Raw genomic sequence first — 15076 nt, forward strand, 5'->3', positions numbered from 1 at the left:
CTTCCATTTGAAAAGTACCACATGCCCCATTCCCAGCACGAATGAAAATTTGATATGTCTTTTTTCTCTTTTCTGTCTTACAAAAGTCCTCCTCATATCTTTGTACTCATAATTCAATTAATGTAATACAAATTTTCTGTCTTACAAGTCCTCCTCATTTCACCCTTTTATTAATTCACCCATTCTATATCGTTGTGCCTATTCACGGTGGTGGAGCTACCTTTTCGCTGTCCTATGTCATCGGAGCGCGCCTATGTCTCGCTTGTGGTGAGATGTAGGCAAGCCTGGCATAAAGTGATCGCTTTACTGGGCTGGGCTCCTATCTGCTCACGGGAGGCAGACCACATCTTTATTTTTTCTGGGATTTTTAACACATTTTTTGTATTACTTTTTGCTTTATTTTTTACTTTTTTACTTTTGTTTATACTTCCAAATATTCTAAATATATATTAAATAAACACTCATAAAGATTTAAAAATGTTTAATGTGTACAGAAAAATGTTTCTCATGGCTAAGAAAATATATGGAAAAAATTGTGTATGAAAAAAAGTTGATCATGTATTTAAAAAATGTTAATCAAGCATTTTAAAAATATTAAATGTGTATGGAAAACAATGTTTCTCATGTATACAAAAGTACACAATGTATATGAAAAAAGTTCATCATCTATTTAAAATAATAATCAAGCATTTGAAAAAGATTAATGAAGTATTTGAAAAATGTTAATGAAGCATTGGAAAAAATGTTTATTATGTTTACGAGTAATGTATACATAAAATGTGCAATTTGTATGAAAAATATCAATCAAGCATTTGAAAAATGTTAAATGTGTACAGAAAAACTGCTTATCATGTACTAAAAAATATACAATGTGTATAAAAAATATTGGTCATGTATTTCAAAAAGTAAACCCTATATACAAAAATGTTCCTGATGTATACAAAAAAATGTAGAATATATATTCACGTAAAGTATAAATGAGAAACATATGTATTTTAAAAACTCAATTCTATATTTATATATATTCCTGATGTATACGAAAATATTGTGTGTCAATTTTTGAAATTTCCATTGGAAAAATGTTCACCATGTATTTGAAAAATGTTGACTGTATATTCAAAAAAGTGTTCAAAAACTTGTATTGAAGGAAAATTTTACATTGTGTATTCAAAACAAATGTTCAACATGTGTCAACAATTTCAATTCGCATGTACACTAGAAGTATATGTTGTGTGCCAAGAAAAGTAGCCATGTGTTGGATAAACAATTAACCAGTTAAAACCAACAAAGAAAAACGAAGAGAAGCAACGGAAAGAAAGAAAGAAAGAAGAAAGGAAAAAAAACAAAGAAAAAACAGGAAGATAAAAACAGAACGAAACCAATGCAAAAAGAGTGGAGAAAAGTGAAACCGATAAAGAAACAATGGAAACCAAAAAGAAGCAAAGAAATCCCCAAAACCAAATAAAACTAATATTGATGGCAAATGTGTTGAGGTCTTCGATATTACATTATTCCAATGTCATATAAAGTTGAATGCTATTCGCAATATATATATATATATATATATATATATATATATATATATATATATATATATAAAGTTGAATGCAACCAAATATCGCTGAGACATCACTTACCATCTCGGATCAATAGTATAAAGATAACCAAACTAATTAAGGTGCTATTTAATACTTAAATTTCCTAGACTCGTGCAACGTAGAACCCTCTATCAAGATATTTATAGATAAGATAGCCACAAAAACATATAAACCCGACATGATATAAATTAATGGCATACACGTCGCATGTGTAGGCCATCCAAACTAAATCCGACGCACGGCTCAGTTTTGTTGTCTCTAAATAAATGGAACAAATTGCTCCATAGATAGATGCATGTTTTTTTTGCTTTGTTTAGATTTGGATTATTTGATTTATTTCACCAGAATACTCTGAACAAAAATTTGAAAGCATAACATACTACCAATGTTGCATTTATAATGGTAAAATATCTGTTGTATGCAAGTAATGTTGAAGTTTTTAAATATTACCAGTATCCGTATTCGTATCCGTATGTGGTAGAAATTGTCAAATGTAATACAATACTAGTTAAATTTTGTGATAATGTCATTTAAAGAAGTAAAAATATTTAGTATAAATAGGTGATTGTGAGTTCTATTGGAGGTTGTATAGGAAGAATTACCGCCATGCCCGTGTTGATGCTCGTAATTACTCTGGGTACTGTTAAAACAATGTTTGTCTACTTAGTAATTAATGTTTAGTGTTGGACATATGATGTCATATGTTTGTTGTCAGAATGTATTGTTTTATTTTCTACCGTGTTAGTTTCAGATAAGATCATGTGTATGAGAGCTGTCAAATGAATCGTTCAATCAAAAGCAATAAGCTACGCGCGATGGGCGGCTCGTCACGATGTCCAGTCGGATTAGATACGAGACAAAAAAGTTTGCTTCATTGAGAAGAAAGAGAGAAAGAGATTGGCCAGCCCCCAGTCCCCACAGGCAAGCCTCCTCTCTCCTCTCTCGTGAGCCCCCTCCCCCCGTTACCTCGCTGTCGCCGCCACTCACGCGGGCCGACTCCGGCGATTCCCGACGACGGATGGTAGACTGACGACCTCCCCTCGTTCTGCTCCTTCCTCCCATCCCTCCAGATCCGGCCTCCCGCGCTCGTTGTCGACCCTCAGCCATGGCTAGTGTTTCAGGCGTGGCGGCTTGCGGTGGCTCATCCAGTCCACTTGTGGCTCCACCCCATGGACGTTCCTCCGGCGCCCGATGGCCACGGGTGGTTGTGTCGGCGGCCTCTTCAGCAGCATCGCCAGACTAGCTCCACGCACGGGGAAGTCATCTCCATGGGTTCCCCAAGGTGAGTGCGATGCCGAGGAGAGACGGCGTCGAGGACGGCATCTCAGGACATCATCACGCTCAACTCGAGCTGCTCCCCCACTGTCCCGTCGCCGGCTGCTGCTCCTGCCCCCACCCCTCTCCTCTCCCGTCGTTGGGAAATGGCTACACCACCAGCTCCACCGACTCAATGTCCTTGACCACCAGGTGCCTTCTCCCAGACTCGCGGTCTATCTATCCCCCGTTCTGCTCGATTGTGCGGATTTTTTTTCAATGTCGATTTGGAGACGAGCTAGCAATTTTCGATATGATCAAATTTGCTGGACTAGCCTTGTGGAGTTTTTTTTCTCGTAGCCAGTGGATTCGTCGAGAAAATCAAGCCTTTTCATGTATCAGCTTCGATGTTTCTGTATAACACGTTAACCAAAAACTTCGCAGGTTGATTCTATGAGGGTAGGACTCCAAAGTCTGAAAAGCAGTTCCGCTTCAACCAGGAGCCACCTACAGCAATAGGTGCTCAAATGCATATTCGACTTGTTGTGCTACAAAGCTAGAAGTGCTACCAGTGGAAACACCCTCATCAGATATGCTTGTTGATTCCTTCGGGATGTTCCACAACTACTTGAGGATCTCCCTGATTGAGCGCTGTAACCTGAGATGTCAATACTGCATGCCTGCCGAAGATGTCGAGCTCGCACCAAAGTCAGAGCTTCTGTCGCATGATGAGATAATCCGAGTTGCCAATCTTTTTGTTACTTATGGTGTGGACAAGATCAGGTTAACTGGTGGAGAACCAATCATTAGAAAAGACCTTGAAGATATTTGCTTGCATCTTTCTGGCTTCAAGGGACTGAAAACTCTTGCGATGACCACAAATGGGATCGTTCTTTCCAAGAAGCTCCTGAGACTAAAAGAACGTGGTCTTAACGCATTAAATATTAGTTTGGAATATTTTAGTGAGCATTGTTAAATAGTATATGGAAGATGCAGCTTCAACTGTCCGAAATTTTCACTTTGAGCTCACAAGTAGTTATTTCTGTAAGCCATTTTTCTTGTTCTTTTTCTTTTGTTTAGCCCTTTAATGAACCGGCATAGGTTTCGTTGGCAGCCTTCCCCTACAACACAACCTATGTTCCATGAGCAAGTTTATTTATACTGCTCAAAATTTACTAATATGGGTTGGATCATGCATTTGCAACTTACAATATTTGTTCTGTTTATTGTGCTATTAACACAACACCTTACAAAAGTTGTGTCTTTGAGATAATAGTCAAACTGCTCTCTGCAATCCTATCATTAATTCTGATTTTGAAGCAAAACTCTCAGTATCTAATTCTAACAGTACGACAGCACCCTGGTTATATCTGTAGGTTTTTAGTATGGGCACATATATAAGTCATATTTTTCATCAATAAAAGAGCTTATAATATGTAACTTCACTGGAACCATAGAAAAGCTATTCCTTTTAGGTTTGGTGAGCACAAAACATATACATAAAGATTTTGAATCTGCATATATTGTGCTCTCTACAGGCCTACTGCATCCGAATTTATTGTTCCATACTGGAAGTTCCTGAAGTGCTTGAATCATCCATTTTGTATTGGAATGAGATTTAACATTCAGTACAGGAGTCAAGATGTTAATGAGAGGTCTGTCCCATTCTACTCAACTGAAATTTTGTTTTTGTACAATATGTACTGAGTTTACTTTCGGTCATGTAGGCGATCTAGAATGATTACATGTATTAATGAAGTAGACCCCATTAGGTGGACTAGTTCAAAATGGAAAAGCCTGCTGGTAGGTATTTCGATCGTTTGTATTAAGCATTTATGTTCCTAGCAATTCAGAACACTATTATCTTTGGATTTCCTTGCAGTATTCTAGAAACCTGTTTTTTTTCTTTTGGACCTTTTATGTTGTCTGGCCATGAATTTGGCTTAAAATGCTCCTGGTGAGGCTTCAAAGTGATCACAGTGTGCCAAGGCCCACCGTCACATTCAGGTTCATTCACCCTGAAATTTATTTAGAAGAACTTGCCTATCCATCTTACATCCTTAAGAAAAAGAGTGTTCCCATGGAGCATGAGATGCACTTTTGTATATTTTAACTTTTGGGTAGTGTCGTGGATTTGGCACGGCAGGTGTCCTTAGTGTCAGGACTTAGTCGCGAGGCCAACGCATCTATGTGGTAGCTTGAGAGGGGTTGAGTGGGACGAGAGACGCAGGGCGGATCAACACGCAAGACAAGGGTTTAGACAGCTTCGGGCCCCGGGAAACATCATCCGGTAATAGCCCTACATGTTGTTTGAGGCTAGGTCTCATTTATCTCATGAGAGAGTCGCCGGTAAGCCGGCTCTCCTCTAGTTGTGTCTAGCCCTAGATATTGTTTCTTGTTGCTTGTCCCCTCTTGGGGTGCCCTGCCCCTTCTTATATAAGTTAGATGGGCGGGTTACATGTGGAGTCCAAATAGGATTAGGACTAGCCTATCTTGTACTACAAGCCGGATACAAGTCCGGGTCTTGATTACTTGTAAGGAAGATATTCCTCACGCCTTTCCTCTTAAGCCGGCCTACCATAACGTAAGCCGGCCTTCTGGGCCTTGAGCCTCCTGGGACCCCGGGTCTTGTCGCTCCTCTGATCCGCTTGCCAGGTCATCCATAAGTCGCCAGGATCGGGCGGGTCACTTAGTGTGTCGTCCAGTCAGGGCGGGTCATTAGTGAGTCGCCAAGTCCGACCGGGTTATACTTCAGGCCGGGTTACACCACGGGGTATATCCCCGACATTAGCCCCCAAGTTTAGCTTGGATTTATCCATGGTAAACTTATGCTGCAAAATAAGCACAAGAACAAATTTGACAGGTTGTGCTCCGGGTTAAGAATTCTTGTAAACCGGCACCTGAACATCCTTAAATCCTTGTCATTTCCTTCTTCTAGAAAATTCGGGTCAATAGACCAGCTTCACAATCAATTTGATGATGTTGGTTTCCCACAGAAAAATATTGTGAAGAATAATCCACTTGGGTCGGCTTCCAAGGCGCCGGGTTAAATAATTTTGGTCTTCAAATACTCATCTGATATTCAGCCGGCTTGAAGATATAAAACTTGCCGGTTTATCATTACCCAAAAACTCCGGGTTATAAAAGACTGATGATGTCGAGTCATAATTGTTGTTGACACCGGGTCATGTAATTGATCTTCCTGATTTGTTCAAAACTGATAATTTGAAGATGTTCCTCCTTATATATGCATAATACCTGTAGCCCCCAAGTCTTAAGAGGAGAACATAGTGATAGCTTAAGACTAGCTCCAATATAAGTATTGCAACCAAAGAAGAAATCCGGTTTGTTCATCTCAATCATTAGTCATAAACTGAATATTCCACATAGGTAGCCCCCAAGTTTCGGGTTGTCATGCTTGCAGCAACCTGGGACTTGTAATTGCCTTATGCTCATAAAAACTTCAACCAGTGTAGCCTCCAAGGGCCGGGTCATTATGCAATAATGAGCAGGGACTTTATAAATATGATCATGTAGATTTGAACAGCAACGTGTAGCCCCCAAGGACCGGCTCAGTAAGATAATATTGAGCTGGTACTCTATATATACTTCTTTGAAAAGAACATCATATAATGTAACCCCCATCATGGGGCGTGAACCCACGTCCACAAGGTTGAGAGCTTTGTGCTTTAACAAATGTGCAGTGGATCTCTTCAATAATAGATGAAAATTTGTGTACCTTGAATTGTTGACATGAGCAATTGGTAGCCCCCAAGGGCCGGCTCATTTAAAATGTGATGAGTCGGGTCTTCAATAAGTTGAGCAAAAATTGACTTTGCATTAGCCCCCAAGTGCCATGGTGCATGCTGACAGTGACATGGGACTTGTATATTCGATGTAATCTCAATTTGAATAATGTAGCCCTCAAGTGCCGGGTCGTAAGCCTGCAGCGACTCGGGACTATTCCTTTCATTGTAGAATAAATCATATCCATTGATAAAATAATAGCCATTGCGCTGAAGCGACTTTGAAAACCTCAATCATAACACTGGTTATTGATAATCATAATAGAAATCCAGCAATGTTGGTTATTTAAGATTTGATCAATATAATCGGGTATGAAAACCTCAATCATTCAATATCATCATGAAAATCCAGCCAGTTTTGGCTATTAAAGATTTGAATACCTCATCGGTTGACAAATAAATCCGGAGTTTAAATACCTGGCGGCTCTTGGCTGATGCGCTTTCATTGTAACCCGGTGGCATATAGCCTTTGAGGAAAATCAAGAATTAATAACCCTTTTGAGACATCAATTTCAATCTTTGATGATGGGCTTGGATCATTTATGTAAGCCATAGCTCTGTAAATCCTGCACAGAGTTTAAACAACATATGCCCTGGCGACTTAATGTCAAAAGCCAGAGCGGGTAGCCACCCAAATATAGTCTTATCCTGCACACAAGTAGATCACAAAATCCCTATGATCCTTTGAATAATACCACCGGTTTATATGACCCGGACAGTGAAATTGATAACTCAACTCTGTAAGAGCCGGCACGTATGATATTTTTTATGTGCTTATTGGTCAAGGTTAAGCCGGTGGAATCGAAACTACTCCCTAGATGCTTTCAAATATGATCAAAAAGTCTCAAGACAAAGTAAAATAACTGCGATTGCAAAAAAAAACTGTACAAGAAACAAACAAAATTTTGAGGCTTCTGATTCGAATACGATCAGTAAACCGTTTCAAAGGGGTTAAGCTAAGATTCGAATACGATCATATAGCCCCCAGTGGCTTTGGCGATGCCGATCAAGAGGGTATCGACAGCTATGTTCTCTTTGGTTCGAATACGACCTATGTTTGAACAGGAAGCCCCCAAATGACCTTAAGAGTTGTTTAGCAACGCTGATTTGAATACGATCCACGTCGATTCCCAAAGGGGTTGAGCTATGATTCGGATACGATCAAGAAGCCCCCAAGTGGGTTCGACAGTTTGCCAATCAAAAGGGTATCGACAGCTATGTTCTCTTTGGTTCGAATACGACCTATGTTTGAACAGGAAGCCCCCAAGTGACCATATATTAGCATTGCACCGATCAAGAGGGTACCGACAGATATGCTCGATGAGCAGGAAGCCCCCAAGTGACCATAATAAGATAAGCCGTAAGGCAGGATGCCTATGTTTGAACCGCGCATCATGGCAGCAAGTTCTTTTTTGGCAACCTTCAATTTTTCTTAGAACTCGAACTTGCGAGAGATTAATTCTTTTTGAACCAGAACTTTAAACCGGATTTGAAAGCTTCAAAAATTTGTGAGGGACAAATTTACCTTGAGCCAGATTTTGAACCGGATTTGAGAGCTTCAGTGCTTCGTGGGAGAAAGATGTCTCTTGAACCGGATTTTAAACCAAAATCTTTATTTTGAGCCGGAAATCTTCTGATGGCTTTTAAATTTTCATCGATCTAGTAGTAATCTCCGGGGCCGGGTTACTTTTCCCTTCAATGACCCGGAGTTCTTGAATTTATTGAAACCGGCTAACTTTGCCGAGTCATACCATTGTAGCCCCCGAGTCTCGAGACGACTTGAGGAGTTGGCTTGAGATTCTCCATATTTGACCATAGCAGAAGGTACATATCATTGGCGGTGATAGCGTGATGTAAACCCATAGAAGGTTGAGGTGACTGCGGCGGGTTATAAATGACCCCGTATGAGCCGTGTCAGTAACTCGGCCAATGGCTCCTTCCAACTGGCTGTTTGAAGTTAACCAAACTGTAGTGGCGGCGACTTGTGCGCCTCCCCATTGAACCATCCAGTGCAGACGGCGGCTGATAACATATGATAATCTGCCTCCAATTTGTTGGAAGAGAAACTGGGTTTCCCAAATAGTGACGTGCTCATACTCAAGGAAACAGCTCACACAGACACGCGCGGCCCGGTGTGTAGACGTAGACCAGGCCGCGAGAGACGGACGGTAAAGACGACCGTAACATTAGAAGTGGCTTAAACAGATGAATCGGCCGTGGTGTTGTAAGCCGGTGCTGACGGGCAAGTTGTCCTTATTGTAAGTCGGTGTGGTCGCGAAAGACGGCCGCGGCGTTGTAAGCCTGCGCGGTCACGGAAGACGGCCACGGTGTTGTAAGCCGGTGCGGGAATCCGTGGAGTAAGGACAACCACCTATGCCAAATAATGCTTGGTGTGTCTCCATCTCCGCGGTATAATACCACTTTGTGATGAATAATTTTCCTGCATATAAAATACAACAGGGCAAAGTAGCTTTGCTCGGATGAATTAATATGTGCCTTTTTTTAAAAAAATAAGGGAAATAGCATCTGGTTTTTGTTGGAGGTCGATCCAATTGTGATAGCAAAGCGACCATAAAGATCAGACGATAGGTACAGTCAACTGCGGTATTGCAAACGATGCAGACGGAAAAAATTAATCACAAGCGCAGTAGCCGTGTGGACGGCGCGTCCATCGCGGGCACGATCTCGGCTAGCTGATGTAAACCGGGTCACAAGGACGGCGATTTGCACACGTTCATTCACCGGGTAATATAGCACGGACGAAACGCTGGTACAAGAATATTGCCAGTGTGCTCCATACCCACAGTATAACGCCTCATCTGAGGTGAACAGTTGTCCAGTTGTTTTTGCCTCCGTCTTCTTGTGAGAAAATGGATATGGCAGTGCATAGTATTTTCATTTGATCCTTTGTTCACCACAGTAGCACAGTAGCATAGAATTTTCCTTTGATCCTTTGTTCGTTTCCAACAGCAGCCTTGAGACTGCGGGAGCCCATCATGGCGATCACTGCAGCCTGTCACATGTCCAACGCCAACACGACCCGGGCAGCGCCAGCGCCGGGGTTACTGCGCAGCCGGCTTGATGAGGGACCGTGGCATTGGAGGTGACCGCTCTGGGCGGCTCTTGGCAGAGGAGGTGGAGTCTTAGCAGCGGTTCAACCATAACTGAAAACAATTCGACAGCCGGGGCGACTTGTTGCAGTGAAGGCATCAGCCCAGTTGACGTAGGCCATGGCAGCGATTTGCAGCTGAGACGTCACGCGGCCGGCTTGGAACCTGGACGGTGAGGCGGGGCGTGGCCATGCGCCGGCTGCAACAGAAACAAACAGTTCGAAAACAATGCTGGATTTTTAACCGCAGACGTACTTACAAAGCTAGCTAGCAAGCAGCCAAGCAAACAAATAGTTGGATCGATTCCGGCTTGTAGCAGCTGTACGGCCACGAGACTTGACCAAACCATAACCCTGAAAACTGTCCATTTTAGTTGTTATGCATAAGCTGAACAGATCGGACCTCCCCAGTATTAGCGAAGTAGCAACCGATGTAAAACACTGCGGCTTCAAACCGCTCGGAGCAATGGCAGCGACTCAGGAGACGGGCCCGTGGGTAGTTGTGGCGCGACAAAGCCAGCGAGAGACCAGTGCTCGGGTGCCGGGATGGAATCAGAGGCGACGTGATGCGGCGGCAACTTGGCCCACACGCCGCAAAGTTGGTCCGCAGCGAGGTGGCTCGGCAGCGGAGGCTCGCCGGCGGAGGCCGGCGACTCACCAAGAGACCCGTGTGAGGGCGGCTCACACCAAAAGTGCAGCAGCAGTGCGGGCAGCGCCCGGTGACTCAGCCTGCACAAGGGCAGCTCAGAGGTAACGGCGGCCAGCGGCAGCTCGACACAAGGGCCCGTGCGAGAAGCGGGTCAGAGGAAAAATACGCTAGCGATGGTGACCTGTAGCGTGTCTGACTACTCAGAAGGCGGAGGCGGTGGCTCAAACATGTTCCCACGAAGGCAACACGAGGCCCGGGCCACTCGGAGACATAGCGGCGGCTTGCGGCAGTGAGCCGGCAAGTGGGCGCGACCACGGGAGCGGCACCGGCACGCAGTCGACCGCCGAGGCGAGGGTGCACAGCGGCGGCTCAATGAAGAACAGGGTGCTCGGGGATGACTCGGAGAGGGCGTTAGGTGGCGACTCGGAGGCGGAGACGGCCGGCGATGCCGGGTCGGCTCGAGGCACGGTGGCGCGGCAGCTCTCCATATGGGTGAGATGGTTTCAGAGGCACGAGGCACGCAAGGGCGAAGGCATCAGGGCATCTCCAGCCGCGCCCCCAGGAAAGCCTTCCCAGACGATTTTTTCGGCGCGACCAATCGCGCCTGGGCCCAGGAGCCCGATTTTCGCCGGCTTAGGCGAAAGCAGCGCCGGCGGACCCAGCCCGAACCCGGCGCGCTGGGGGGCGCCGGGGCGAGCTGTTTTGGCGCGAAAAAGACGCGGGCCAGCCGCGTCAGCGACTCGGCGCCTCGTCTTCCCCCAACGGCCTCGGTTCCCGCGGGGAATCAATGGCAAGGCTACCGCCGGTCAGCCTTGCCATTGATTCCTCACGGGCGGCGCTTCACGGAACGGCGCGTCGATGCCTCCCCTCCCTCGCACGCGTACACACGGGCGCGGCCCGGCTATAAAAGCCGGCGGCCTCCACTCGCCTGTGCCCACACCAGCCCCGCCCCTCGCCGCCGTCCAGCCCCTCCCTCTCCCTGCCTCTCCCGAGCGCCGCCGCCCAGCCCCTCCCTCTACCTCTCCTGAGCCCGCCCAGCCCCGCCGTCGCCATGGCAGAACGCTTCTCCGGAGACGAGGCGGCGGCCAACGGCTTCGGCCGCCGTTCGCTCCACGAACAGGAGTCCTGGTTCCTGTTCCAGGCGAACATCCCGGCGCCGTCGGACATGCGCGCCGGGCCAACGAGGTGGAGACTCTGCGCCGGGGGAGTGCCCATTTCCCCGTTGCCCGACGCCGTGGCGAAGCCGAAGTACTCCGCCGAGGAGGTCGAGATCGTGCGCGCGTCCCTCACCGACGCCCAACTCTCCTTCCCCCAGTACGCCGCCGACAACCACGCGGCCTGGGCGGCGTATTTCGAGCGCCGCCAGCAGTAGCGATTGGCGCCCACCAACGGCGCGCCAGTGGTCGGCGGCCGGCAGAACAGCGAGGGGCGCCACCTCTGGTGGGGCGTCCCCGGCCGCACACTCAAGGGCGTGCTCACGTACCTCGAGGGCGGCAATGACCCGCCGTTGGCGTACCCCCCGGCGCAGCACCGACGCGTCGGGCCATGGGCGCCAAGGAGGTTCGGGTCCTCCTCCTCCTCTTCCTCCTCCCGATCCTCATCGCACTCCTCCGGCACTCCGGCCCTGCACGGCGTCAAGGCCGAGCCCGCGGCGGAGTCGCTGCTCGGCCGGCGCACTCGCAGACCGGAACGGCTGGAGGAGGCTTGGGGTGGCTCAACGCGCCAGAGGAGAAAGCGCCCAGCGACTCAGACCGGAGACTGAGGCGAGCGGCGACTTGAGGTGGGCGCGCCTGGAGCGGCGGTTGGAGCGCGAGGTCTGGAGGTGACGGAAAAGGGCTGAGGCGGCCGGAGACCCGAAGCCGTGCCCGCGGCCGCGGGCTGTCGGCGGCGAACCACCAGCCGGACGCAACGCAAGGTCGACAACGAGACGGGTCAATGAAGGAGTCCGAGTCTTTTTTTTGCATGGTAATACGTGTCTCGTTTGTATCATAAGGATCATATTACAAGCCACCTACATACCGACCTGACAATACTGAAAAGACAGCAGAACACTAGCCTTTGCACATAGGAGCACCAGCCAAGAAGTAAAATTACAAACAAGACTGAAGAATCCTCTGAGCTTGACACCACCGTCCGTCACCTGCCTCTGGCACCAGCCGGCCGGACGCAACGCAAGGTCGACAACGAGACGGGTCCTCTGAGGAGAAAATGACGGATCACCTTCACACCCGAGCTCGATGCGGCTCCATCGCTGATATGCAGCTTTGCGGACCTCCAAGGTGGCTCGCCAATAAAGGCGAAGCCATTGCTGTTGAACGAATCAGACCGGGGCAACACCCCGGACATGCCATCGAACTCCAGATCTGGCACCCTTGCCCAACTAAGACGTTGGAGGAGAAAACCATACCTGCCTACCACAAACCACGAATCCAGATCCACCATCTTCCAGGTGCCGTCGATGCAGACCACAATCTGCATCCGCTCCTGGACTACCTCCCAAACTCCGCGTCGGCGCTGGAGCAAACGCCGTCGCAGCGGCGGAGCCCAAGGACAAAGGTCCACCACAAGGATGCCGCCACCGCCGCTCCATCCTTGCTTGAACAGTCTGGTTTCCAAATCCACCCCAAAAGCGGATCGCCTCATTGAGGAAGGATCTGAAGATTTATTAGTCGGCGCCGTCATCACCATCACCGAAGCCATGACGATGAACAACCCAAAACCCTAAAAAACTAATGCCTAAAACAAACCACACGCGTGGATCCGGCGACTCCCCTCACCACCGACGACCGAGGTCGTCGGCGGAGGGGAGCCGCCGGAGGACGGCGGCGGAGTAAGGCGCCCTAGCAGCGGAGGCGAGATCACTTTTCTTTCTTCTCCTGGAAGAAAGGAAGCGAACAGGTCGGTTAAAGAGATCTGCCGGCTTGGTAAGGAGTCCGAGTCTGAGGACAATTTGCTCCCGGGTCGTGGCCCCTTTCCTTCGTTCCCCTTTTTTTTGCTTGATCTTCACGTGGGTACATGGGTCTCGGACTCTCTGTATACAGGCTGTTTTTCTCTTTTGTTCGTATACCGGACAAATAGCAGCAGTTGATTTGCGCCAATTAGTCTCGAATTAATCCCAGCAGCAAACATCGATCTGGTGGATTGACCGATCGCTACCGATACGTGCGGCGACGCATAATCTGAAACCCTAGCTTCTCTTGTATCTGAATTTTGTATATGCCGCCGCTGAAAACTTATTTAATCCTGACGGATGAGCTTGTAATTGATATGAATCCTTCTATGACAAATCTTTCTTCATCCGAAAATTTGCGAGCTTCTCAATCCCTTGAAGAGATCCCTTCAAAAACTCAACACCACCGTGTGCGAGGCCCCACGGTGGGCGCCAACTGTCGTGGATTTGTCACGGCAGGTGCCCTTAGTGTCAGGACTTAGTCGCGAGGCCAACGCATCTATGTGGTAGCTTGAGAGGGATTGAGTGGGATGAGAGAAGCAAGGCGGATCAACACGCAAGACAAGGGTTTAGACAGCTTCGGGCCCCGGGAAACATCATCCGGTAATAGCCCTACATGCTGTTTGAGGCTAGGTCTCATTATGCTCATGAGAGAGTCGCCGGTAAGCCGGTTCTCCTCTAGTTGTGTCTAGCCCTAGATATTGTTTTTTGTTGCTTGTCCCCTCTTGGGGTGCCCTGCCAAGTTAGAGGGGCGGGTTACATATGGAGTCCAAATAGGATTAGGACTAGCCTATCTTGTACTACAAGCCGGATACAAGTCCGGGTCTTGATTCCTTGTAAGGAAGATATTTCTCACGCCTTTCCTCTTAAGCCGGCCTACCATAACGTAAGCCGGCCTTCTGGGCCTTGAGCCTCCTGGGCCCCCGGGTCTTATCGCTCCTCTGATCCGCTTGCCAGGTCAGCCATAAGTCGCCAGGATCGGGCGGGTCACTTAGTGTGTCGTCCAGTCAGGGCGGGTCATTAGTGAGTCGCCAAGTTCGGCCGGGTTATACTTCCGGCCGGGTTACACCACGGGGTATATCCCCGACAGGTAGGGGTACTTTTTTAAACATAGCATGGTTATGAAATATCTAATTAGAAAATGAATTGATATGAGAAGTTATGTCCTAATTTGCTCTAGCTGTAGATCACTGAAGATGCATTAAGAGTTGTACCTACTTATCAAGCATGAATTTATAGCCCCGGCTGGTTCACTGATTATCTGTGAACTGAAATGATGCCCTCTTGTTCAAGTAAGATGGGAGGATGGCACAGACTGTAACAGCCAAAATAGACTATCTCCATGGGAGATCGAGATAGTTGGTGGCTCAGTCTCCATTGCCCAGTGTCTGTCAAAATCCAGTTCTAAATGAACTAAACTATGCCCTCGGGGCAATTTGGACGTCTCAAACTAAAGCAACTCGAGTTGCGGTGGTGGTCGGCAACTCCATCACCGTCTTCCTCGGTAGGAGCATTCGCTGCCGCTGCTCGCCGCCCGTCCATGGCATCGTTGTTGGTCTCCTTCTCACCTTCTGTGCTCTCTTCCCATCCCACCTCCCACTGCCGCCACCACTGCTCGAGGTACTCACATCAACATTTTCAAAAGTCAGAGGTATAACTGATTTTGTGATCATGAGGGATATGCATATCAGGATGCCCCGTGGCTTTGGA

General features: G+C 47.4%; 1 protein-coding gene across 1 annotated transcript; it reads left to right on the forward strand.

Moving 5' to 3' along the window:
* The first annotated feature begins 2789 nt into the window (after positions 1-2789).
* Positions 2790-14778, forward strand: LOC119284307 (auxin response factor 3-like). The gene is made up of 5 exons (XM_037563487.1): positions 2790-2880; positions 3353-3467; positions 4391-4507; positions 4580-4659; positions 14660-14778. The coding sequence occupies exons 1-5, from the start codon at positions 2790-2792 to the stop codon at positions 14776-14778; spliced, it is 522 nt and encodes a 173-aa protein (XP_037419384.1).
* The last annotated feature ends 298 nt before the right edge of the window (positions 14779-15076 follow it).

The sequence above is a fragment of the Triticum dicoccoides genome, chromosome 4A, assembly GCF_002162155.2.
Source record: "Triticum dicoccoides isolate Atlit2015 ecotype Zavitan chromosome 4A, WEW_v2.0, whole genome shotgun sequence".
In the NCBI taxonomy this organism is placed as follows: domain Eukaryota; kingdom Viridiplantae; phylum Streptophyta; class Magnoliopsida; order Poales; family Poaceae; genus Triticum; species Triticum dicoccoides.